Source organism: Erinaceus europaeus, chromosome 5 (genome assembly GCF_950295315.1).
Source record: "Erinaceus europaeus chromosome 5, mEriEur2.1, whole genome shotgun sequence".
NCBI classification, from domain to species: Eukaryota; Metazoa; Chordata; class Mammalia; order Eulipotyphla; family Erinaceidae; genus Erinaceus; species Erinaceus europaeus.
This window is the reverse complement of record NC_080166.1, coordinates 21,373,173-21,397,775: the sequence shown is the minus strand read 5'-3', so window position 1 is coordinate 21,397,775 and position 24,603 is coordinate 21,373,173. Positions and strand designations below refer to the sequence as shown.

General features: G+C 37.9%; 1 protein-coding gene across 1 annotated transcript in view; it reads left to right on the top strand.

Annotated features, from left to right (window-relative positions):
- The window catches only part of CDH18 (cadherin 18), a 550,225-nt gene that overhangs the window by 438,636 nt on the left and 86,986 nt on the right, over nucleotides 1–24,603 (top strand). Inside the window, 1 exon segment of the mRNA XM_007532688.2 lies at nucleotides 7,020–7,273. Within this exon segment, the coding sequence (XP_007532750.2) occupies nucleotides 7,020–7,273 (254 nt within the window).

The following is a 24,603-nucleotide window of genomic DNA, read 5'->3' as shown; positions in this document are numbered from 1 at the left end:
TATGGTGGTGCAGGAGATTGAACCTGGGACTTTGGAGCTTCAGGCATGAGCATCACTTTGCATAACCATTATGCTATCTACCCTCTGCCCTTTCTTCCTCTTTTTTACAATGTGTGCCACCATACCTATATCTGAAGCTCAGTGCCTGCTTTACAAGTCTACACTGCCAGCAACCATTTTATCTATTTTTGATAGAAGGTGAGAGATGAGAAATACAGTAGGAGACAGAGAGAGAAGGAAATCTATTTGTAACCTGAACTACAGGCTACAGGTTGTGAAACTTGCCCCTGCAGGTGGAGAAGGGACTTGAACACTGTTCTGCATGCACTCTCTACCAGCTGTGCCACTACCCAGCACTCCAAAAATCTTAAACTATATATATGGTGGAGTTTATGGTTTCTAGTACAGTCATTGGCATATAGGTACAACCCCCATGTCTACAGCATAATCTAAATCTAGTACAATTCCTAGAAATAGATGTGTATTTGCTATTTGCAGTGAAATATTTTATATACTTTTCTAGATTTCAAATGATAGTAAGAAAACATGGACTATTTATTTGTGTCAGTATTTTTGGAATCATACGCAGTGAATGAACATCACCTGCTTCCTCAAAGAGAAATTTATAGCAAAAGCACTTACACATTTAATCAAATTCCCATTGAATATCCAGCATTCAGGAGAGGTTAATGATAAAGGCTGCAAATCATGTCTTCATAAAGAAAGTCTACCTAAGAAATTTAATCATGGGAGTCAGGCGGTAGCACAGCAAATTAAGCGCACGTGGTGCCAAGCTGAAGGACCAGCGTAAGGATCCTGGTTGGAGTCCCAGGCTCCCCACCTGCAAAGGAGTCACTTCACAGGTGGTGAAACAGGTCTACAGGTGTCTTTCTCTCCCCCTCTCTGTCTTCCCCTCCTCTCTCCATTTCTCTCTGTCCTATCAAACAACAACAGCTATGACAACAATAACAACTACTAACAAGGGCAACAAAATGGAAAAAATGGTCTCCAGGAGCAGTGGATTTGTAGCGCAGGCACTGAGCCCCAGCGATAACCCTAGAGACAAGAAAAAGAAAAAAAAGAAAGAAAGAAAAAAGAAATTAAATAATTTAAAACAACATAAAAGCATTTCATTGTTCTGAAAAATCAGCATTTTGAAGTCAAAATAGGTTTTAGCTATGTTTACTTAGTCTATAAATCCTAGAGGTGAATTCATTTTTGTTGGTTCCATTTTCTCATGGCTTCCAGCATTCCTTGGTTTGTGACCACATCACTCCAGTTTTTGCTTTATTATGGTCATACTACATCATCTTTTTTTTTTTTTTTCAAAATCTCTTCTACCTTGTTTCTGAAAAGACATTTTCCACTAGATTCAGCAGTTACCTAGATAACACAGGATACAATCCTCCTATGTTTGGTTGTATAAAGGTATTACATGTTTTTCTGATACTTAACATATTTTTCTTAACTGCCATTCAGTAAACTATAGTATGACCCACCAAAATTCAGGTTTGTCTCATGGGTGAAATAGATTCAATTTATATCATTATCCCTAAAAGTCTAAATCCATTACAAAATTAATTCTGACTTGTACCCTGATAGGTAAATTAAAATGTAAATTGAATATTCCCAAAAATGTAAGGATGTCATCTTCTAGAATGTCAGGACTAATATATATTTTAAATGATGAAAAACAAATTATTCCTTTGAATCTCCATAGACAGCTCATACCAATTAAATTCCTTTTTCTCTCACTAAGAAAGATAACCTACAAAATCAATTATCTGTATTGGAGTCCAGGACTTGCATATCTGAGATATTAAATTCAAAAAGTGCTATGCTTTCTCTATCACACATATATTCTCTCCTTCATAGAAATAAATAAACATTTATTTATTTATTTATTTATTGCCTCCAGGGTTATCGTGAAAGTTTGGTGCCTGCAATACAAATCCACTGCTCCTGGAGGCCATTTTTCTCATTTTATTGCCCTTGTTGTCATTATTACTATTGCTGTTGTTGTTGTTTGATAGGACAGAGAGAAATAAAGAGAGGAGGGGAAGACAGAGAGGGGGAGAGAAAGACAGACACCTGCAGACCTGCTTCAGCACTTGTGAGTCGATCCCCCTGCCAGGGTGGGGAGCCAGGGGTTTGAACAAGGATCCTTATGCCAGTTCTTGTGCTTCATGCCATGTGTGTTTAACCCACTGCACTATCACCTGGTCCCCCCAAATAAATAAATCTTTAAAAAATATTTTTAAAAATGACTCAGCAGGTAGGAAGTAAGAATTGTTTATATGTGAAGACCTGTGTTTAGTCTCCAACACAACGTACACTATAGCCGATGTGTTCTGGACTATTTGTTTTCTTACTCTGTGTTTTTAAATAAATTATCATTTTTATTAAAATACTTTATATTTGTATATATAACCATGTGATATCAAGGGTTAATAAATGTGCCGTATCTTACCAGTTTTTCGACATATACATTTCAGCACTGCCAATTTCTGATCACAAATGAGGCTGTGAAAACATTCCCATTTGCATTGACTCATATGCTTCCACATTCCTGTCCTAACATTAAATAATCCTATCATTCCTTAGTGGCTCCAGATGGGTCCCCATCCATCCATCTGCCAGTTCTGGCAAATAAGTCTTTCAAAGTGATTATCCCTGCCTAAGGCAGTTAACTATATATTAGATGATCATAAATACCAACCTATGTGCCCAGATGGGAACACAGTAAACAGACTGGAACTTAGCAGTAGGTAGGTTAGTGCTAAGAAAAATAACAACTAGCCTGCCAAAGTCTTTAAAAGAAAAAAAGAGAGAGATGTCAGATGTCAGTCATAACCTATGCACAGTTTGACAATAATATCTGACAGGGTAGAGGTGGCCAAAATTACTGCCACAAATATCATGGAGAATCAGAAAGACGTAAGAGCCTACCAGAAGGAATAAAGGAAGATGGATACTTTAAAATCCCGTGTTACGAAAATGAAACACTAAGCATTTCTTGTCACAGATCCTGTCTTTTCAGTTTTAAGTTCTTAAACACTGATGCTGAAAGACCTGAGTCATGATTAAAGTCTACCAGAGGCAGTGAGCTGACACTAACAAATCACCCTGGCTTCAGCCCTGCCGAGAATGCTGTACCCCAGGAATGACATGCCCTGAATCTAAACATTTCTGCTTCTCTGAATCAAGAGGATCCATGTCTATCCACCCAGTTCATGTTGGTCAGCAAATAGGTCTCATTTCCCTGACAACTTACCTAAGTCTGAATTAGATGTAGTGATTTAGCCAAAGACCTATTCTCATTTACTAATGTTAAGGGGAGAGGATTCAAGGAAAGAGAAGATACGATAAATCTGTGGAACCAAGTAGGAAGTATACAACCCTTCAGGCATGATGTTGGTCATTTTGGTAATTTGTTTCTATTTAAATATCTTCTGCAGAGAGCAGCTTCCTTTAGTGGCTCATGAATTACAGAATCAGTGCATCTTTCTTTAAAGTATATAAACTCAATTTGCAGAATATTTTGCCTAATATAGTTGCATATACACTGTATAAATATTCCACTTTGGCTGACTTCAGTTTTTAAAACTTACAAAAATTGGGGTCAGGTGGTAACTTACTTAGTGCAGCACACATGTGGGAAGCTTCACAAGTGCTGAATCAGTGCTGCCTCTCTCTCTCTCTCTCTCCCCCCTTACCTTTCTACTTTCCCCTTCCCATTCAGTCTCTTTCTGTCTATACCCATAAATAAAATTAAAATAGGGGCCAGGTGGTGGCACACCTGGTTGAGCACACATGTTACAGTGTGTAAGGACCCAGGTTCAAGTCCCTGTTTCCCCACCTGCAGAGGGAAAGCTTCACAAGTGATGAAGCAGGCCTGTCTCTCTTTTTCTCTCCCTCTCTACCTCACCCTTTCCTCTTAATTTCTCTCTGTCTCTATCCAATAAATAAAATAAAATAATTTTTAAAAGAATTAAAATATGATCTTCAAAATTTTGTATTACAGAAAAACTTTGAAACTATTCAGATAAAATCTAAGCCGTGTCCCTGAGAAATGTCTAGGTTCTTAATGTTTGGTGCAGAAATTTAAGGTTGTTTTCCCAGTGATGCAACAGTCTATTTCAGGGAAGGCTAATTTCTAAGGAACTTCAAAAGAGATTAAGGAAATAACTATTATAGGACTGATGGTTTTGTTGATCAAATCCTGTTAAGGACATTCTTGCTAATCAGCTTCTTCTTGGCCATCCTTAGGGTATAAGAAAATATTTGAGTTCCTCCATAGGGAGCCATCCTTCCTGCTGAGAAAGAAAGTTGCAAGAGAGAAGCAAGCTACTGCAGAACCAGGGGGCAGACATGAGTTTGAAAAACAAACAAACAAAAAAACCCATTCTGTTCTCTGTCTTCTTCTCATTAGTCATCTGGATGAGTGTGTTCAGTGGATATTAAACCAGGTTCAATATAAGAGGTTCATCTTTGGGTCTCTTGCAATGACATCACCCTGGAGACTTTTGATGTTGTTTATCTTAACATCTGAGTTCATGTGGAGTTGTAGAGCCTGTTCTGTGCATCATGTTAAATGTTTTCTGAATATTCAGTCCTTATCTGAAAAGATTCTTACTCTTGAAAACATTAAAAGTCTGTTCTCATGCACCCTCTATCCCAGCTTCTTTTCATCATTATTATTATTTATAATTTTATTATCTTTATTTCCTAGAGACAGCCAGAAATTGAGAGACAAGGGGAAGAGAAAGGAGAGAGAAAGGGAGGGACACCTGCTGCACTGCTTCTTCACTTGCAAAGATTTCCCCCTACAGGTGGGACCAGGGGCTCGAACTTGGGTCCTTGCACATTGTAGCATGCAGACTCAACCAGGTGTGCCATCACCCAGGCCCCCCTTATTTTTTTTATATAATAGCTGGTGTGTCTTTTTAAATGTATCTTTATTTGTTTACTGGATAGAGACAGCCAGAAATCGAGAGGAAGGGGGTGATAGAGAGGAAGAGAGACAGAGATACATCTGCAGCATTACTGTACCACTTATGAAGCTTTCCTCCTGTAGGTGGGGATGGGGGGCTTCAACCCAAGTCCTTATGCATTGTAACACATGCGCTCAACCAGGTGTGCCACCACCCAGCGATACCTAGTGTATCTTATAATGCTTCATCTGCAATATTGTAAATGACAACTATTCCACATTTTACATTAGAACTTTATTCCCAGGGAAAAGCAAAGACTGGCCTTCACATGAACAATTCCCAATATGTAGTATTAAGAGATGAAAAGTAAATGTTGAATGAACAATTATTTGATCATAAATGTTTACTGTTTACCAAAATCAGTGGGCCACTTATGAAATGCTGCTTGGTAACAAAATCTTAGAAACAAACAGCAACTGTAACAACAACAACCAAACCAAGAGGGAATACTTGTCGGAGAATCTGGTTAGTGCACTCAGTCAGTGTGGATCAAGTGAGCTTGCAGGAAGTCTAAGGATAGTAAATCCCATAGTTAGCTTATTTCTTTTTTTCTTCTCTCTCTCTCTCTTTTTAATTACAATTGTGGCAAGAGAATGGATGTGTATTTTTAAAAAGAGAAATCTTTGAATGGCATAACTGAAAAATCTTTGAATGGCACAACTGAAAAGTGGTATGGCGAAATATATACATATATATATATATATATATATAGACAGATGATAATTTAGTAAACTAAGTTATTGCTCATGAGCTCACACAGCGGCTAAAGGTCAAGTGTTTGATTCCCTGCATCGCCTGTGCCAGAGGGATTCTCTGGCTCTGTCACTTTCTCCCTAAAAGATAAAAATATATATGGACCAAGACAACATATCATAATAAAGCAAATGAAAAACATTACAAATGCATACAATGAAATCACAAACAAATTAGAATATAAACACAATGAAAACAAATAATGGGGTCTGCAACATGTCTCACCTTGATAGTCAGCCAGCTTCTTCATAGGTGTGACCCAGCTTTGAACTCAGGCCCACCACACTAGGGGGAATTTTGATGTCTTTCCTTGTCTCTCTGTCTCCGTCTCCCTATCTGTATAAATACTATTGGGCATTTGATGCACTTGGTAGAGCACACAGGTGACCACATTTGGAAGACCCAAATTCAAGCCCCCTGGTTTCCACCTATAGGAAGAAAGCATTTCTGCAGTTGTCTCTCTTTCCCTTTCCCTTCTTCTTCCTTCTTTGTTTTTCTCTGTTTCTATAAAGACAAAAGAAAAAGAAATGGCTACCAGTAATAGTGGAGTCATTTTGTAGGAACTGAGCCCCTGAGATACACCTGGTTAGAGAAAATTAAAAGCAAAACAAAAAAGAAAGAAAGAAAATGAAAAGAGATGAGATTGCCCTGTCCTTTGCTAAAATGTTGAGACATTATTGTTGAATCACAACCTTAGAAATTCATCAAATTTTCAAGTAAGATAGAGTTGAAAGGAGAGAATGAGAAAATAAGATGATGAAAGATAAAAAGTAAGTCACTTAAATGAAAAAGGCAAATAATTCACTTAAATGTTTTTAAAAGTTGACAAATTAATAAGGACTAGTACAGAGATTAATGATATAGGGGTTGAGGAGAGACAGCATGATGTTCTGAGAAAGACTTTTATAGCCCTGGTGGCAATAAAAAGTAAACAAATAAATAATAAAAAATAAATGATGTAGGTTGAAGAGATAATGAACTGTTTGTTATTAGAGGAGACCAAGAATAAGAGGATGAAAAAAAAAATAAAACCAGGATTCGTTTGTCTCCGGGGAGTATCTTTTACTATCTAATTGTTACCAGGTTTATGACTGAAAAAGGTGATTCAAATGTGACTTTTCATAATTTGTGCTTTAAATTATTATTTTCACTTACTTTGTTTTTAAAGAAAAATCAATTGACTTCAATCCAGGCACATGTTTCCAAGACTGAAAAAATAATAATTGGAAACTTTGTTAGTCATAATATTGAAACTTTTTTTTCTCTCCACAGCCACTGAACTATGAGAAAAAGAAGTCATACACCCTCAACATAGAAGGAGCAAATACACATCTTGATTTTCGCTTCTCTCACTTGGGTCCTTTTAAAGATGCCACCATGCTGAAGATCATTGTGGGAGACGTAGATGAACCACCCCTCTTTTCCATGCCTTCTTATGTCATGGAAGTCTATGAAAATGCCAAGATTGGGACTATGATTGGAACAGTTTTGGCCCAAGACCCTGACAGTGCTAACAGTGTAGTAAGGTATGTATTCTTCAAGCTTTTAGACATTAAAAAGAAAATAAATATATATATTGCTTCTCATAGTGATTGATGATAAGCAGAATAGCATTTAAGTATTTTACTGCACTGATATTTTTATATTCATATAATTAATTCTAACTAACTGTTCTGTGATTAACATAGCAGATAAATTTCTATCATGTTTTAAATAATTGTATCTGTTTCCATGACTATGTGACCACAGAGATTAATTTTTTTCCATTTGACATAATAGATAGGAGAATAACTGGATAGAGGAAAAGTAGAAATATTTTCTAACATGTTCAAAAAAATTTTTAAAGTCAACCATAGGAAGTATAGATTTAAGGGTGAGAAGGTGGCTCAGGGGCAGAACAGATGCCTTGCATTATGAGGTTCCAGGTTCAATCCCAAGCAGTGATACTCTGGTCTCTTGTGCTCACATCACCAACAAAAAATAGAATAAAATAGATAGATAGGTAGATAGGTAGATAGATAGATAGATAGATAGATAGATAGATAGATAGATAGATAGATAGATAGATAGATGTAAAATTGAGGATTTGGGATAATGCTTATCTGTGACCCTGGATTTATTCATATTAGGTCTGTGTGTTTAGGAAATCATCTACGTTTATTTGGGACACTTCTGTAATTGCATGAAGCAGTATCATGATACTCTAAGCAGAAGGGCCTGTCTTTGAAGTGGCAGTCCACCAGAATAAAGAATCAGCAAGGCCATTTACTTTTCTATAAAAGGGTGTCCACTAACACTGAAAATTCATCAGTTTGTTCACACTGACTGGCAACCCACCAGGCTCTTTTTATGTAATGTAAATGTGAAAACTGCCCTGTACCACCCCTCCTAAGTAATTTGGAGTTCACAATCTTAACCCACTAGTAGACCCTCAGAAAATGTTAACTTACCCAAGGCAAGGTAGTTTAGAGCCTTGACTTAGAGACAGAAATCTGAAGACAGGACACAGTGTGAACTTTGGAATCTTGACCTTTTAGTGAAGCTGAATATGGGTCTGGTGCCAAACACTGTTACTGACTTGCAAAAAGGGAGAAAACTTGCTTGTTTGAACCCTCAGTTGAGGAAGAAGTTAATGTTAGGGGAAGATTAGGATGAGGAAATTCTGTGACCAAAACCCTTTCTTTTTGGCCCTGTCACTGAGAAGGAAAAGAATCTGGAGAACATGTGAGGAAGTCAGGGCTTTGTTTCCCTTACCACAAGGAAAGAAAAAGGAAGAACATAGGAAGTGGAGATAACTATAAGTATGGCTTAGAAAGGAAGGAAGGAAGGAAAGCTCATAGAAAGTAAATGAAAGGGGTCCCAGCTTCAATCATTCTGCCATTTTCCCCGAATGACCCATGGATTTTTATATATAGGCTTTCTTTTTTTCTGAATGATTTGTATAATGCCTGAGACCACAGTTTCACCAAGTTTATGGAAAATTCTTGTGGCAAACGGGATAACTCTGACCATCCCCCTACAACATTATGAACTCAAACAAGCTTCTCTGCCCTCTAAAGGGAGTTGACTATTAAGATAAAAAGAGTAGAATATTAAAAAGCAGCAGCTGGGTATATTTGGGGAGGGGGGGGCATGATTTTACTAATTTTTGCCTGAGCCGGATAGCTAATATGCAGACAGGCCAAAGGTATTGTCTGGGGAGATGGTATCAGAGTCGGAAATAGGACTAGAAAGCTGGATCAGGGAAGAGAGTAACTCCCCCAAATGGGAAAAGTATACAGATATGGTTAACTGAAAAAAAATCCATCATTTTTATCTGGTGCCCATATTTAGTGGAGGAGCCTGTGTAACCTCTGCATCCCTGTAGATCTGAGCTCATATTATTCAAGGGAGGGGACGGGATATGAAACTCTGGTAGTGGGAATTATGTGGAAATGTATCCCTCTTATCCTGAGGTCTTGTCAATATTTTTATTTTATGAATAAATTAAAAAAAACAATCTTGGGAAAAGTAGGTTATGTTCAATGACTCCTAAACTTAGTTCTTCCAGCTTCTTCTTAGAACATGACCTATTTGACCTATTCTTTCTAGGCTGAAGAGATCAAGGTTATCTTGATTTCTTATGGGGATTTGAGTCCATATGCTTTTTTTTTTTATGTTAGAAATATAGCCATAGCATAATAACAACAGACAGAGCACTGGTTGTTAAATTTAACCAGATTTATTCTGATGTCATTTCTTTCACCCTAGGACTTTATCAGAGTGCATGGTTCCTTTGGGATATAGTTTTCAACAGCTGGACACTCTTATTTTTTTAATTAGTGATTTAATAATGATCGATAAAATTGTGGGATAAGAGGGGTACAATTCTATACAATTCCCACCACCAGAGTCACATATCCCATCCCCTCCATTGGAAACCTTATTCTTTATCCCTCTGGGAGCAGGGACTAAAGATATTTATGGGGTGCAAAAGGTTCCAGGTATGGCTTCTATAATTGCTCCTCTGCTTGACATGTGCATTGACAGGTTGACGCATACCACATCTCATTCCTATTTCCCCTACTGGGGTAAGGCTCTGCGAAGGTGGGGCTCTAGGAGTTATTGGTGAGGTCATTTGCCCAGGGAAGTCAGGTTGGCATCATGGTAGTATCTGCAACTTGGTAGCTGAAAAGCATTAAGATATAAAACAGAATAGTTTAATAATCAGGAACCCAAATATAAGTTTTTATCAGATGAGACTTGGGGTCTTCATGTTGGAAGAAGCTAGGAAGTTTATTTTAGGTATAGACCAAGTGGCCCATGACTTTATTAATTTTTGCCTGAGCCCAATAGCAAACATGCAGGTGAACTGAAAGTATTGTCTAGGAAGATGGTGTCAGATTTGAGAATAGAACTAGAAAGCGGGATCAGGGCAGAGAGTAGCTCCCAAATTTGGGAAAAGTATATAAATATTGTTAACTGTAAACCCCATTGATCTGACCCAGGCCCCATGTCTATTCATATTTAGCACAGGAGCTGCGTAACCTCTGCATCCCTGTTGGTCTGAACTTGCATTCCATGGATATAGCTAGGAACACTCTGTTATTTGAGTATTCTTATATGATCATCCAGTCATGCTGAATCTCATAAAATGAATATGGAAATAAGGAATAACAGTGTTGTCTAAATGAATGACATAACTGAATTAGATTAAGATAAAACATTGCTTTGTCAAACAATGATAATCAAATAAAGAAATAAGTAAAATGAAGACTGCATTATCACTGAAATATGTCATGCAGTAAAAAGGTAAGTAAAAATGTATTTATTTGCATGATGAGGATTTTTCCTCCACTACAATAATAACAAACAAAAATTTATTTGCAAAAATATATATAGCTTCTTAAGTACTTTATATTTATATGCTTGGGCAATTCAAAGATTATAGAAAGTTCAGCATCATTAGCAGGTCTGCCAGCAAACGCTAGAAGAAGAAGAAGCAGGTCTGCCTGCTTCCCCCTGCCCCCCATCAAGTCATATTCTATGGAGCCAAAAAGAAAAAGAAAAGAAAAATAAAACTACACCACCAATTAACACCATGCACCCAAAGAAAATCAGAATGATTCAAAGACCTGAAACATAACATATATAGATATAAACTTCAGTGAAACTTTCAAGGACCTTACCATCAAAGAGATATTTGGAGACTCTACCCCATAAGTGTATAAAATGAAAGTGAGATTAAATATATGGTTAGATAGAAAGTAAGATGAACTAGAAGTAAGATGAAAACACATTGAAAAATAAAGTGCACAAGAATAATCAAGCAACCCAGTAACTAGAATACTACTCTCCAATCACAGAAGGTGATCTTGTGTCCTTTGGGATGAAAGGATGGAGCTAGAGGTGATTATGCTTTGAGGAATAAGCAAAGAACTGGAAAACTACACCTAACACCATGCACCAAAATTAACTCAACATGGATCAAAGATTTGGATGTTAGACCTGAAACTATAAACTACACAGAAGAATACACTGGTGAGATGTGGAAAGCCAACTCTGCAATGCACGAGTCCAGCCCCCACAAAGGTCCAAAGTCGGGGAGGGGATTGAAAACACTCAGAGGCAAGGAACCTGGAACCATTCAGGGAATGAAATATTGAACCATTTATTGGGACATACTTATACAGTGAATTTTGGCAAACTCCCCCATGAATTTTGGATCCTTCTCCCAATTATGTAATCATTTGTCTTATGGGGGTTTGAGACATTTTCTCATTCTCTAATCTAGTGTGGGAGAAGGCCAGAGACAGTGATGTCCTTTACTGAGTGTACCTCAGAGAACTGCTTTGCAGCAAGTATCACTTGGAGGCTTTTCCTCTGAAACTGACTGACAGCACATGGCGTGGAGGTTTTCCTCTGAGAGTTATATTCACAGTGTTCTACTGTGATGTTTGTGTCAGAAAAGATTTTCCACCATCTCTCTCCTGTCCTGGTCTCCTATAGTAAAGGATTTCAGCACCTAAACATCAAAGATGTATTTGTCACCCCATGGGTAAAAGAATGAACAAATGGGACTATAGCAAATTGAAAAACTTCTAGACTTCAAAAGACAATTCTATAAGGTTATATAGGAAATCCAGAAAATGGGAAAAATATTTGTACACCATACTTCAGAAAAGGTGGTCAATACCAAACATCTATAAAGAATTCCTACAGCTTAGCAAAAAGAAAAAGAACAGCCCAATAAAAAAGTGGGTACCAGATACAAATAGATAGTTCTCTAAAGAAAAGATACACATGGCCCACAGACATATGCAGACATTTTCCATTTAACTCATCATGAGAGAAATTAAAACCATATGGAGATCCCATATTACACCATCAGTAAAACAAAAGAAGGTAACTGTTGGAGAGGATGTGGAAAGAGAGGTGGTGGAATGCAAATTGATGCAGCTGTTATGGAGAATAGTATGAAGAATCCTTAAACAAATCCAAATGGAAATAACTTGTGATCCAGCAATCCCATTCCTAGGCATTTACCCAAAAGAGATAATAACATTGATTCCAAGGATTAAATGCACCTCATGTTCATAGAGGTTTTATTCACAATAGCAAAAAATTGGAAACAATCCAAATGACCTTTGACAGATTCTGGATGAAAAAGTTACGGGACATATACTCCATAGTGTATAACTCAGCAATAAAAAAAGATGACGTGTCCTTTGGGCTAAGGTTGATGGTTTTGGAGAAGATTGCGCTTAGTGAAGTAAGTAAGGAGGTAAAGGACACTGCAGAATGGTTTCACTCATGTGTGGAGTATAGAGAACTGAACAAAAGAATATGGGGTGGGAAGTCATCCTATATCTAAGACTGGGAGAACTATAGTGGTTGTCATGGGTGTGGGGATGGGGACACAGACCTGTGGTGAGGAGAGTGATATGAAGAAGAAAAGAAAAAAAAGACTATACTGTAAACCATTAACCCCTCAATAATAAAAAAGAAAATTTTAAACAAACAATAGCTTCAGAGATAAAGTGAAAGGAAGAAAAGAGAGAAAGAAAGGAAAGAAGGAAGAAAGAGACGAAAGAAAGAAGGAAAGAAAGAAAATGAAAGAAAGAAAGAGAGAAAGAAGTGAAAGACAACTATCAGATGGTTCAACTCATATGAGAAGTCTGTCAAATTGAAACACGTGGACTAGGGCTGGGCAGTGTTATACCCAGTTGAGCACATATACTTCACCAACGTTTAACGACAGGTTCAAGTCCCCAGGTTGGTACCTGCGGGAGCAAAGTTTCAGCAATGGGGAAGCAGTGTTTCAGGTATCTCTCTTTCTCACTCTGTATCTCCCCATTCACATCTCACTTTCTTTCTGCCCTATCAAATACAATTTAAAAAATAAGTATTAAAAATAGATGTACAGATTTTCAAAACACACAAAATAAAAACAAGCAAACTCTGAGACTTTGTGAGAACTTTTTTTGATTATGGTTGAGAAGGAGAGAACACAGAAGTTTGGTAGTGGGTGCAAGGTGGAGCCATATCCTGTAATCTTTTAACCTTTTAAACCATTGCTAATAACAAATTAAAAAAAAATGACTTGGAAACAGACAAACAAAAAAGATGGCGCAGAAGAGGCTAAGGATCCATTGTCTGTGCTGGATGGTGTTCAATCCCCAGTGATACATATATCAAAGTCGCTCTGGATTCTCTGCTTCTCTGTCTCAAATGAACCTCTCTCTATTTCTTATGAAATTTAAAATAAATCTTAAAGATAATCAGGAATAGTGCAGAACTATCCTATAATTCTCAAGAAGGTCATCACAACTAAGAATGGCCAGGTCCAAAAGGTATATCATTGAAGTTGACAAGCCCTGGTACATAGTAAGCAAGAGTGAGTGGGGCATCCTTAAAATTCAGTTGCTAATTATAATCCTGCCAAGAAATTCTGAAAGACAAGAGTGGATAATGAATATCAGTATATAGGTTGTATATCCATACTAAGTTATGTGGAAATTTCAATATAGACATTTTCTTTAGTAGAATAAATCATTCCTGCACAATAGCCTGTCCCCTGATTTTGCTAATTGCCTCACTAGTTGGTCCATATTATTGGGGGGCTTTTAATTGATCACTTGCTTTGTTAGAAATCTTCTCCCAGTTGTTGGAATACCAGGATGATTATCTCCAAATGCTAATTTAGAGAAGCAAAGATCCATTAGCATATGCATTCTTCTTTCTGCTTTGCTTTGCTTAGACAACTAAAATGAATGTTTCTAGGCTTTCTTAAAATAATTAGACTGCATAGCTGCAGTTTGGGGGCATGATTTGCATAATATTTATTCTTGATTTTAATAAAAATGTGTCATTCACATAGGCCTCAAGGTGCAAACAAAGAGTAAAAAACAGAAAACATTAACAAATACAAAAGCAAGCCTTATCCTTCCACCTTTCTCAGGGACCAAATGTTTGTACTAATTAAGAAAAAAAAAAGCACATTGAAAAGATGAACCTTGCAATGTGCCCTGAAAAGCAATTAACTCCAAGTTTGTAGAATTGATAATGAAAGGGAGTTTGAGTCTTACAGGCATTTGTGAAAAGCTTCCTGACTTTGGTCTTTTGTATTTCAATTTTCTAAACTATTAGGAAGCCTCTTCAGATTTCTGAGAACCCAAGATGTCTAGCTTTTGTCTCTTTCAACTCAAAACAAGACTGTGCAGTTTGCAACAGCAGGATCATCACCTTTTTAAATAATAATAAAATTAGAGCCAGGCTATTTAACAGCAGTGAAGAAACCCTTGATTGTAACTGTGTTCACTTGCTGGCTTCCAGCTTATAGAAGCAGGAATTTCCTGATTAGCTACTCAGAAATGAAATCCTGTGTTAGGCATAAAACCCTAAAAGAATTTTTATATGGGAGTCAGGCGGTAGCGCAGCGGGTTTAGAGCACGTGGCGCAAAGCACAAGGTCCAGCATTAGGATCCCAGTTCGAGCCCCCAGCTCCCCACCTATAGGGGACTCGCTTCACAGGCGTTGTAGAAGGTCTCCAGGTGTCTTTCTCTCCCTCTCTCTGTCTTCCCCTCCTCTCTCCACTTCTCTCTGTCCTAATCAACAAGGACATCAATAACAACAACAACAACAATAAAAAAGGGGCAACAAAAAGGAAAATAAATAAATATTTAAAAAATTATATATATATATATATATATAAAATAAAATTATCAACAAGAACATAGGATAAGAGGGGTACAGTTCTACACAATTCCCACTACCAAGTTCCAAACCCAGCCCCTCCGTTGAAAGCTTCCCTGTTCTTTATCCCTCTAGGAGCATGAACCCAGGAACATTATAGGGTGCAGAAGATGGAAGTTTTGGCTTCTGTAATTGCTTCTCCACAGAATAGGGGCATTGGCAGGCAGATCCATACTCCCAGCCTGTCTCTCTCTTTCCTTAGTGGGGCAGGGCTCTGGAGAGGTGGGGTTCCAGGATACATTGGTGAGGTCATCTGCCTTTTTGGAAATGTGATTTTAATTATGTAACTATTGGCAATAGTGACATGTATTTATTTATTTAATCTGTGGACATTGGGCTTTTTATGTGGTATACCAGAAACCTTCATAAGAGCCCCAGAGTATGTATACTTGGTCCCATTCTACATATGGTAAAACCTAAGTCCACTAGTTTGTGTCAATGATCACATCCAGGTTGGGGAGAGAACTTGATAGTTATGCAAGACACTTTTATGTCTGAGGCTCTAAGTTTCCAGATTCAATTCCCAGAGCCACCATAAGCAAGAACTGAACAATGCTATCGGGGGAGGGGGTGGGATATGGAGATTGGGCGGTGGGAATTGTGTGGAGTTGTACCCCTCCTACCCTATGGTTTTGTTAATTAATCCTTTCTTAAAAAAAAAAAAAAAAGACAGACACCTACAGACCTGTTTCACTGCTCATGATGCTCCCCCACACCCACACACCCCCCAACACACAACTGTAGGTGGGGAGCAGGGGCTCAAACCCAGGTCCTTGCACGCTTTGCATATGTCTAAATTCCTTTACTTGTATGTCACTGATTGGCATAGAATAGATAAAATAATTTTCACTGAGATAGCAGGTTAGGGAATCATGAGGGTTTGAACTGCATGAAATAGCATGAAGCAGCAGAAACCTAGGGCCTGAAGTGAAATTCAATTAGATGGTTTTCTAAAACAGAGAGTAATGTGATAAGCCAGAGAGGAAATAGGGGAAAATAAATTTTGCTGGGTCCAGTCATTGAGTTTTAAAAATAAGTTGAACCAACGACAGTAGAGGCACGATTCAAGAGTCAGGAACTATCAGGGACTAGAAATTTTGAGGAAGGGCACATGAGAAATGAATAGGTTCAAGAAAATTGCTTCAGGGCTGGGAAGACAGCATAATGGTTATACAAAAAGAAAATTTTCATGCCTAAGGCTCTGACTTCCCAAATTTAATCCCCAGCACCACCATAAACCAGAACTGAGCAGAGCACTGGTCTTTCTGTATCTTTCTCTCTGTATCTCTCACTCATTAAAAAAAAAAAAAAGAATAAATAAAATATATTTTTAAAAGAAAAAAAAAAAAGAACTGAACAATGCTCAGTCTCTTTTTCTGTAGCTCTGTCTTTCTCTATTTGTCTCATTAAAATAAATAATATATATGTTTACAAGGCATCAGATCTAGAATTTAAATCTAATTTTGTTTTACTCCCAAAGCCCTACTTATTAAAGCTGCAACATGCCACTTTCTATATATTTTGACCAATAATACTTTATTTAAAATCTGCATTTACAAATTTCAGTATCAAAAAAAGAAATGATTAGATGTTTTAATTTTTTTTCTTTTGCCTCCAGGGTTATTGCTGGAGCTCAGTGCTTCCACCACAAATCCACTGCTCTTGGAGGCTATTTTTCCCTTTTGTTGCCCTTTTTTTTTTTATTGTTGTTGTGGTTATTATTGTTATTGATGACTTTGTTAGATAGGACAGAGAGAAATGGAAGAGGGGAGATAGAGAGGGGGTGAGAAAGATAGACACCTGCAGACCTGCTTCACCACTTGTGAAGTAACGCCTCTGCATGTGGGGAGCCAGAGGCTCCATCTGGGATCCTTATGCGGGTCTTTGCGCTTTGTGCCATGTGCGCTTAACCCGCTGCGCTACCACCCAGCTCCCTTAAATTTTCTGAAGTACATTGATTAAAAGCCAGAACCCAGAGTTCTTAGTGTGTGAATGCATTTGTACAATAGGAAAGAAACATTACAGTCAGGTTTCTGTTACTAGGAATCTTGTTTTTTTATTTTATTTTTAAAATTTATTTATTTATTTATTTATTTATTTTTAAAGGGAGACATTAACAAAACCATAGGATAGGAGGGGTACAACTCCACACATTTCCCACCACCTGATCTCTATGTCCCATCTCCTCCCCTGATAGCTTTCCTATTCTTTAACCCTCTGGGAGCATGGACCCAAGGTCATTGTGGGTTGCAGAGGGTGGAAGGTCTGGCTTCTGTAATTGCTTCCCTGCTGAACATTGGCATTGACTGGTCGATCCATACTCCCAGCCTGCCTCTCTCTTTCCCTAGTAGGGTGGGGTTCTGGGGAAGCGGAGCTCCAGGACACATTGGTGGGGTCTTCTGTCCAGGGAAGTCTGGTTGGCATCATGCTGGCATCTGGAATGTGGTGGCTGAAAAGAGAGTTAACATACAAAGCCAAACAAATTGTTGACCAATCATGGACCTACAGGCTGGAGTAGTGCAGATGAAGTGTTGGGGGGGGTACTCAATGCAGACTATTGTGTACTTTTGCTTTTGCCCTAGTTTATGGTTATGTATGAACCTGGTCTATATCTAGGTTTGGGGAGTTTGTTAGGAAGTGAACCACCTGGAATGGAATTAGAGAATACTATAAAAGGAAAGGTCTCACCCGAGTAATGAAGCTGAAGGGCTGTCATTGCACACCTGAAGTCTCTGGACACAGTCTGAAGTGAAGCATGCTAGAATCTTGTGTTTATCCCATCACAGAAAGGGAAGCAAATCTGGGAAATCCCAGAGGAAGCCAGGTGCTGGCTCTCTTCTCAGAGAGAAGAGGAAAAAATTTAAAAAAAAAAAGAAAGAAAGAAGGAAAGATACTCAGAAATAGTAATAAGTGTGTGACTTAGAAGGAAATGAAGGCAGGAAAATAGGAAAAATAAGCCAGTAAAGGGTGTAGTTATAGATAGATTATCTACCCTATTCTGTGACCATGGGAGAACTACTATAGTTTTCAATAGGAGAGATGAGAGCCCAGGACTGTGGTGGTGAGAAGAGTATGGAATTATACCCCTGTCATCTTCTATTCTGTACATCAGTATTAAATCACACTCACAGAGGCAATCAGATCTCAAAGTCTAGTCTACCATCTCTGAGACAAAATTCTTTTGATTTTAGAATATCTCTATGTTGTAAAGTCTAAGAAATATACTACTTAAATGATCTGATAAAAGAAAATAAAAATCTTTAACGTTCCAAATTAGTATTTATCATATGTGGAGTCTTAGTATGAGTATATATTTATATATAACATGCATACAAATGCACACATATGTACTCTTTCCCCATCTTTCCTTCAATTTTATTTTGATTTATCACCTAAATTTATTCATACAGCTACTTATTATGACATTTTATATGTTTTCCTTACATAGTAACTTGTTTTAAGACTATTTTTATCTCTCTGTGTGTGTGTGTGTGTGTGTGTGTGTGTGTGTGTACATGTGTCTGTGTGTGTGAAATACAGTCAGAGAGGCCAGTTCACTGCTTTTTCAATTATGATATTCTATCTCTCTCTCTCTTCTATTTTTTTAAGTTGCCACCAGGATTACCACAGTGTCTGGATGCCTGCATGGCGAATCCCATTTTTTTTTTCTTTTTTTCTTTTTTTATTTGACAAAGCAAAAAAAAAAATTGAGAGGGACAGGGAAGATAAAGAAAGAGAGAGGTGTTTGCAACACTACTTCCTTGCCCATGAAATATCCTGCTGCAGGTGGAGATTGGGGGCTAGAATATGGGTCCTCAGTCATGGTAGTGTGTGTGTTCAGTTGGGTATGCCCAACCCTTTGATATGCTAATACTGTGATACTTTCTTCCTTCTAATCTTCCTTGCTTTATTTTTCTCTGTACTAACTTTTTTCATATAGAGAGATCAAGAGTGAAGAACAGATCATGCATATGAGAGAAAGGGGGAGAGAGGGAGAGGGTGGAGGAAAAAAAACAACACCTTTCATTGAGGTGGGGGCCAGGTTTAAACCTATGTGACACACATGAAACTTCTAGTAGAATTTAAGATTTCTCAACTTATGGGATAAATGACAGAAGACAGCATAATTTCTCTTACACAGCTTTTACTTCTTTAGATATTTGCATTTCTTTGGATGGAAGTTTTGACTCCAGAAGAAAGAACTTTCCAAAATATTTATGTGCCCATTTTAGTAAACACTCCACACTGTATCAAGTGACACACACACACACACACACACACACACACACACACACACTCCCCATCTTTCTTTCTTTTTTTTTTTCAAAAAGATTATTTTGTGGATACATGACTTCTGGAATAAATTGCATCCCCAAAGTGAATAGAGGGGACCTTGACTTTTTAATGAATCTGAGCATTGCTTCAGGTGTGTGACTGTTTTGCTAAATTAAAGGCGAGGCGGAGCTGCTATAACACCCCACAGGGTGGAGATTGATTAAACCTTACTCCATTTATTGATCATAGTTACTGAAACTTACAGAAATAGCTCTCTGGGAGGTAATATCACAAAGTTGCTTTTGTACTTACTTTCTTATCTGCAAGTATCGGAAGTGCTGTCAGTGAAAGCAGTTGCCTGAACTTGAGACAAACCAATGCTTCTCTAAGTAAATCATGGTCAAAATAGGTTTCCATCACGGATATTTTAAATGAATTTCTTACAAGGGAAGTGAATAAGTGTCTCAGAAGACTGAAATTCTGTTACTGAACTAAAAATAACTTTGTCAAGGCCTTTTAACAGAACTAATAATTATTGCTGAGCCAGTGTCTACGTGTTCAAATGGCAATTGTGTGCCAAATGCAAAACCGAGTGATTTATTTAAAGTCGCTTCTGTTGAAGAAAACACCTGAGTGAAGGTGATCGTCAGTGAGACTGACACTTTGATATGGACATATCCTGCTGCCTTGTTGTTGGTTCATAAATTCTACTGGGATGGGGCCGGTGGTGGCGCACCTTGTTGGGTGCATGTATTACAATGCACAAGGACCCGGCCGGGTTCAAGCCCCCAGTCCTCACCTGCAGGGGGAAAGCTTTGCAAGTGGTGAAGCAGTGTTGCAGGGGTCTCTCTGTCTCTCTCCCTCTCTGTGACCCCTACCCTCTGAATTTTTGGCTGTCTATACCCAATAAATAAATACAGATAAAAACATTTAAAAAAAGAAAAATTAAATGAATAAATTCTACATTGGAATAATGCATTTGCATCTTATTTTAATATAATGCAACTTTGTTGAGCTTTTGTCATGGCATCATCACTTACTAAAAATATGAAATAATGTGTAAGCATATGAAAGGACAGAAAATAGCTACAGGAATTAGAAAATGATAAGCTTACTTTGGTGTGTTATTATTATTATTGTTATTATTATTTGACTCTAAGATTATCTCTGGGGCTCAGTGCCCACACTATGAATCCACTGCTCCTGAAGGCCATTTTTTTCCCTTTTGTTGCCCTTGTTGTTCATCGTTGCTGTTATTATTATTGTTATTGCTGTTGGGTAGGACACAGAAAAATGGAGAGAGGAGGGGAAGACAGAGAGGAGAAGGGAAATATAGACACCTGCAGACCTGCTTCACCACTTGTGAAGCGACCCCCCTGCAGGTGGGGAGCAGGGGGCACGGGGTGGGAGGAGGGGTCGGCTTGAACTGGGATCTTTAACTCTGGTCCTTGTGCTTTGCACTATGTATGTACACTTAACCTGCTCTTGCTACGTTACCGACCCCCGTTTTGTTAGTTTTAATGGCCACTTTGCAAAAGGATCTCTGGGCTCCATGAACCCATTTGTCTGTGAATGAGGAATTAATCCAGGTTTTCTTAGGTGACTAACTCAGTTGAGAACTCTTAATGATCACAGGAAGAATCTGAGTTAGTACTTGCTTAGTTGCCTTTCCCTAGTTTAGTCCAGAGATTCCTGATGCATTATAAGAGGCCATCTTTCCCATCGTTTAGTACGGATGCTCACATTATTGTGTCTAGGTTGTAGTGTGTGCATGGTGTCCTGGGGTTTCAATTGCCATTATCTTCATAGTCAAATAACCATTCAAACTATGTAAACATTTCTACCTTCTACTAATCCTTTGGCACATGTCCCTCTGTGATCCAGAGTATTAACTAGGAATACTATGAAGTGTTTTCTTTTTCCTGTGCTTTAAGCCAGAAGCTTAAACTGGACTTTAAAAGTTAATAATAGGACCAGCAAAATAGCTGACTTGGAGAGAATACTGCTTTGCCATGTACATGATCCAGGTTCAAGTCCTACCACCAACACATTGAAGGAAGTTTAGGTGCTGTGGTCTCTTACTTTCTCCCTTCACGCCTGTCTGCCTCAATCGAAAAGAAAAACAAAGAAAATTTAATGACAGTATCGTATACTAGAATTATTATTAGAAATAGAAGTTCAGTGGAATAGTGTGGGAAATACAGCTTAGTGTTCCTTTTATTTTAATGTCTAGAGACATCTCAAAGAGAGAAGAACATACCTTACTAGAGAGAAATAGAAACAGGCTGGGGATATGGATCGACCTGTCACTGCTCATGTCCAGCAGAGAAGCAATGACAGAAACCAGCCCTGCCATCTTCTGCACCTCATAAGGATCTTTGGTCCATACTTCCAGAGGGATTATGAATAGGGAACCAAGGTTATTGCAGGGACTTAGTGCCATTACTATGAATCCTAATGGCCTTTTTTTTTTTCCTCTTTCTTTCATTTATTTGATAGGACAGAAAGAAATTGAGAGGGGAGAAGGAGATAGAGAGGGAGAAAGACACTTGCGGAACTCCTTCATCACAGCTCGTGAAGAGTCCCTACTGCAGGGGCTTGAACCAGGGTCCTTGTGAAGGTCTTTGAGCATAGGACTATGTGCACTTAAACGGGGGTGCCACTGCCTGCCCCCCATGTTTAATATTGTTCTTAAGATGTGACTGGGGTCAGGAATTGGTGCACCCAGTTGGGTGCATATGTCACCATGTGTGACAAGCAGGCTCAAATCCCCATCACCACTTGGAGGAGGGAAGGGGGTAGCTTCACAAGTAATGAAGCAGAGCTGCCGGTATCTCTCTTTTTCTCCCTCTCTGTTTCCCCCTCCTCTCTCAATTTATCTCTGTAAAGAAGAAAAGAAAAGAGGAGAATAAAAGAAAAGGGAAGGGAAGAAAAGGAAAAAAATGGTTGCTAGAACTGGTGGATTCCTCGTGTGCAGGTGCTAATCCCCAGCAACAACCCTGGTTGGGGTAAAAAAATGAAAATAAAAAATAGAATGTGATATACATATTAGGTGTAAAAGTGATTATTTAATATCTTTAGTCACTGTAAGATCATCACCACAATCTGGTCCTCACTCATTATCGAAGCATATTTTATTTTATTTTATTTTATTATTTATTTTGCCTCCAGGGTTATCGCTGGTACTCAGTGCCTGCACTAGGAATTCACTGTTCCTGGAGGCCATTTTTTCACTTTTGTTGTTGTTGTTTTATCGTTGTTACGGTTGTTGTTATTGCTATTGTTGGATAGGACTGAGAAAAATGGAGAGACGAAGGGAAGAGAGAGAGGGGGAGAGAAAGATAGACACCTGCAGACCTGCTTCACTACCTGTGAAGGGACCCTGCCTGCAGGTCAGGAGCCGGGGGCTTGAACCCAGATCCTTAATCCAGTCCTTGTGCTTCGTGCCATGTGCGTGTGCTTAACCTGCACTTAACTTGCTGCATCACTGCCCAGCCCCCTAGAATATTTTATTTTTATTTTTATTTATTTATTTATTGCCTCCAGGGTTATTGTTGGGGCTCAGTGCCTGCACCATGAATCCACTGCTCCTGGAGGCCATTTTTTCCCCTTTTGTTGCCCTTGTTGTTGTAGCTTTGTTGTGGTTATTATTTTTATTACTGTTGATGTTGTTCATTGTTGCATAGGACAGAGAGAAATGGAGAGAGGAGGGGAAGACAGAGAGGAGGAGAGAAAGACAGACACCTGCAGACCTGCTTCACCACCTGCGAAGTGACTCCCCTGCAGGTGGGGAGCCGGGGGCTTGAACCGGTCCTTATGCTGGTCCTTGCACTTTGCACCACGTGCACTTTAAAGTAAGATCTTTCTCAGGAGTTTAACACTTTGTGGGGATGCTAATATTAACTAACATAACAATATGTGGCAAAGGGAAGGGACTTTTTTTTTATACTAGTTGCATCCCACAGCAGAGAACTATTCACTACAACAGTGGCCCGATACATGATGGCTTCTACTTTCAGAACCAGATCTAAATTCTGTGCGTGTGTATATCTCCTTATATCCCTCTCCGCTCCTCTGTCTAGTAGGAAATGACTGATTTTCATACTTTCTAGAGATCATCTCATGATTTCTTCATACTTATTCTAACTGATCATATTCACATCTTTTCTGCAGTTTTCGATGACTTTTTTTTTTACTCTGACCACTGATTTTTATTATATGTGTATATTTTTTAAATATTTCTTCCTCTGTTATAAGAGGTAGACAAACAGATAGATGCTAGATTATGAAGGAGAAGGGGGACTGGCAGACAAGCAGATGATAATGATGCATGGAAGCAGAACACTATTCATTTCTGGTAGTAAGTTGGTGCTGGGGATTAGACCTTTCTAAACTACTGTTCTAATGTACTGAGCTATATCCCTGGCTTTTGTCTCTGATTTTAAATTTGCTGACCACTGATCATTTTAGTTTATACATTTCTCCAATTTCTTTACTTCATTTTTTTAACTTATTTGTCTAGCCTAAATATGTATGTGAATAACTTTCAGGTATTTTTTTAACATCTTTTGCCCTTCAACTTACAACTTTCTTAGTATACATTATATATATATATATATATGGTATATATTAAATCAGTATATATATATTCATTTCATAGAATATAGAATATATACAGAGAATGTGAAAAAGAAAAAGATTTGAGACTTATTTTATTCATTATACAAACACACACACAAACATATATATATATGGTATATATTAAATCAGTATATATATTCATTTCATAGAATATAGAATATATACAGAGATTATGAAAAAGAAAAAGATTTGAGACTTATTTCATTCATTATACAAACACACATACACATATGGTATATATTAAATCAGTATATATATTCATTTCATAGAATATAGAATATATACAGAGAATATGAAAAAGAAAAAGATTTGAGACTTATTTCATTCATTATACACACACACACACATATGGTATATATTAAATCAGTATATATATTCATTTCATAGAATATAGAATATATACAGAGAATATGAAAAAGAAAAAGATTTGAGACTTATTTATTCATTATACACACACACACACACACACACACACACACACACACACACACACACACATATATACATTAGGATAACCTTAGGATTCAGTGTCGGTACTACTCTCCAATTCCTAGCAGTTCTTTCTTTCTTTCTTTTTCATTTTTAGAGAGAGTTTGATGGACAGTGATAGATAGAGCAAGAAACAAATAGAAGGAAAGATATCATAGCACTACCCCACTATTTCTCCTGTTCTCATGTGACAAGTGGAGCAGTTAACAGAAGTATG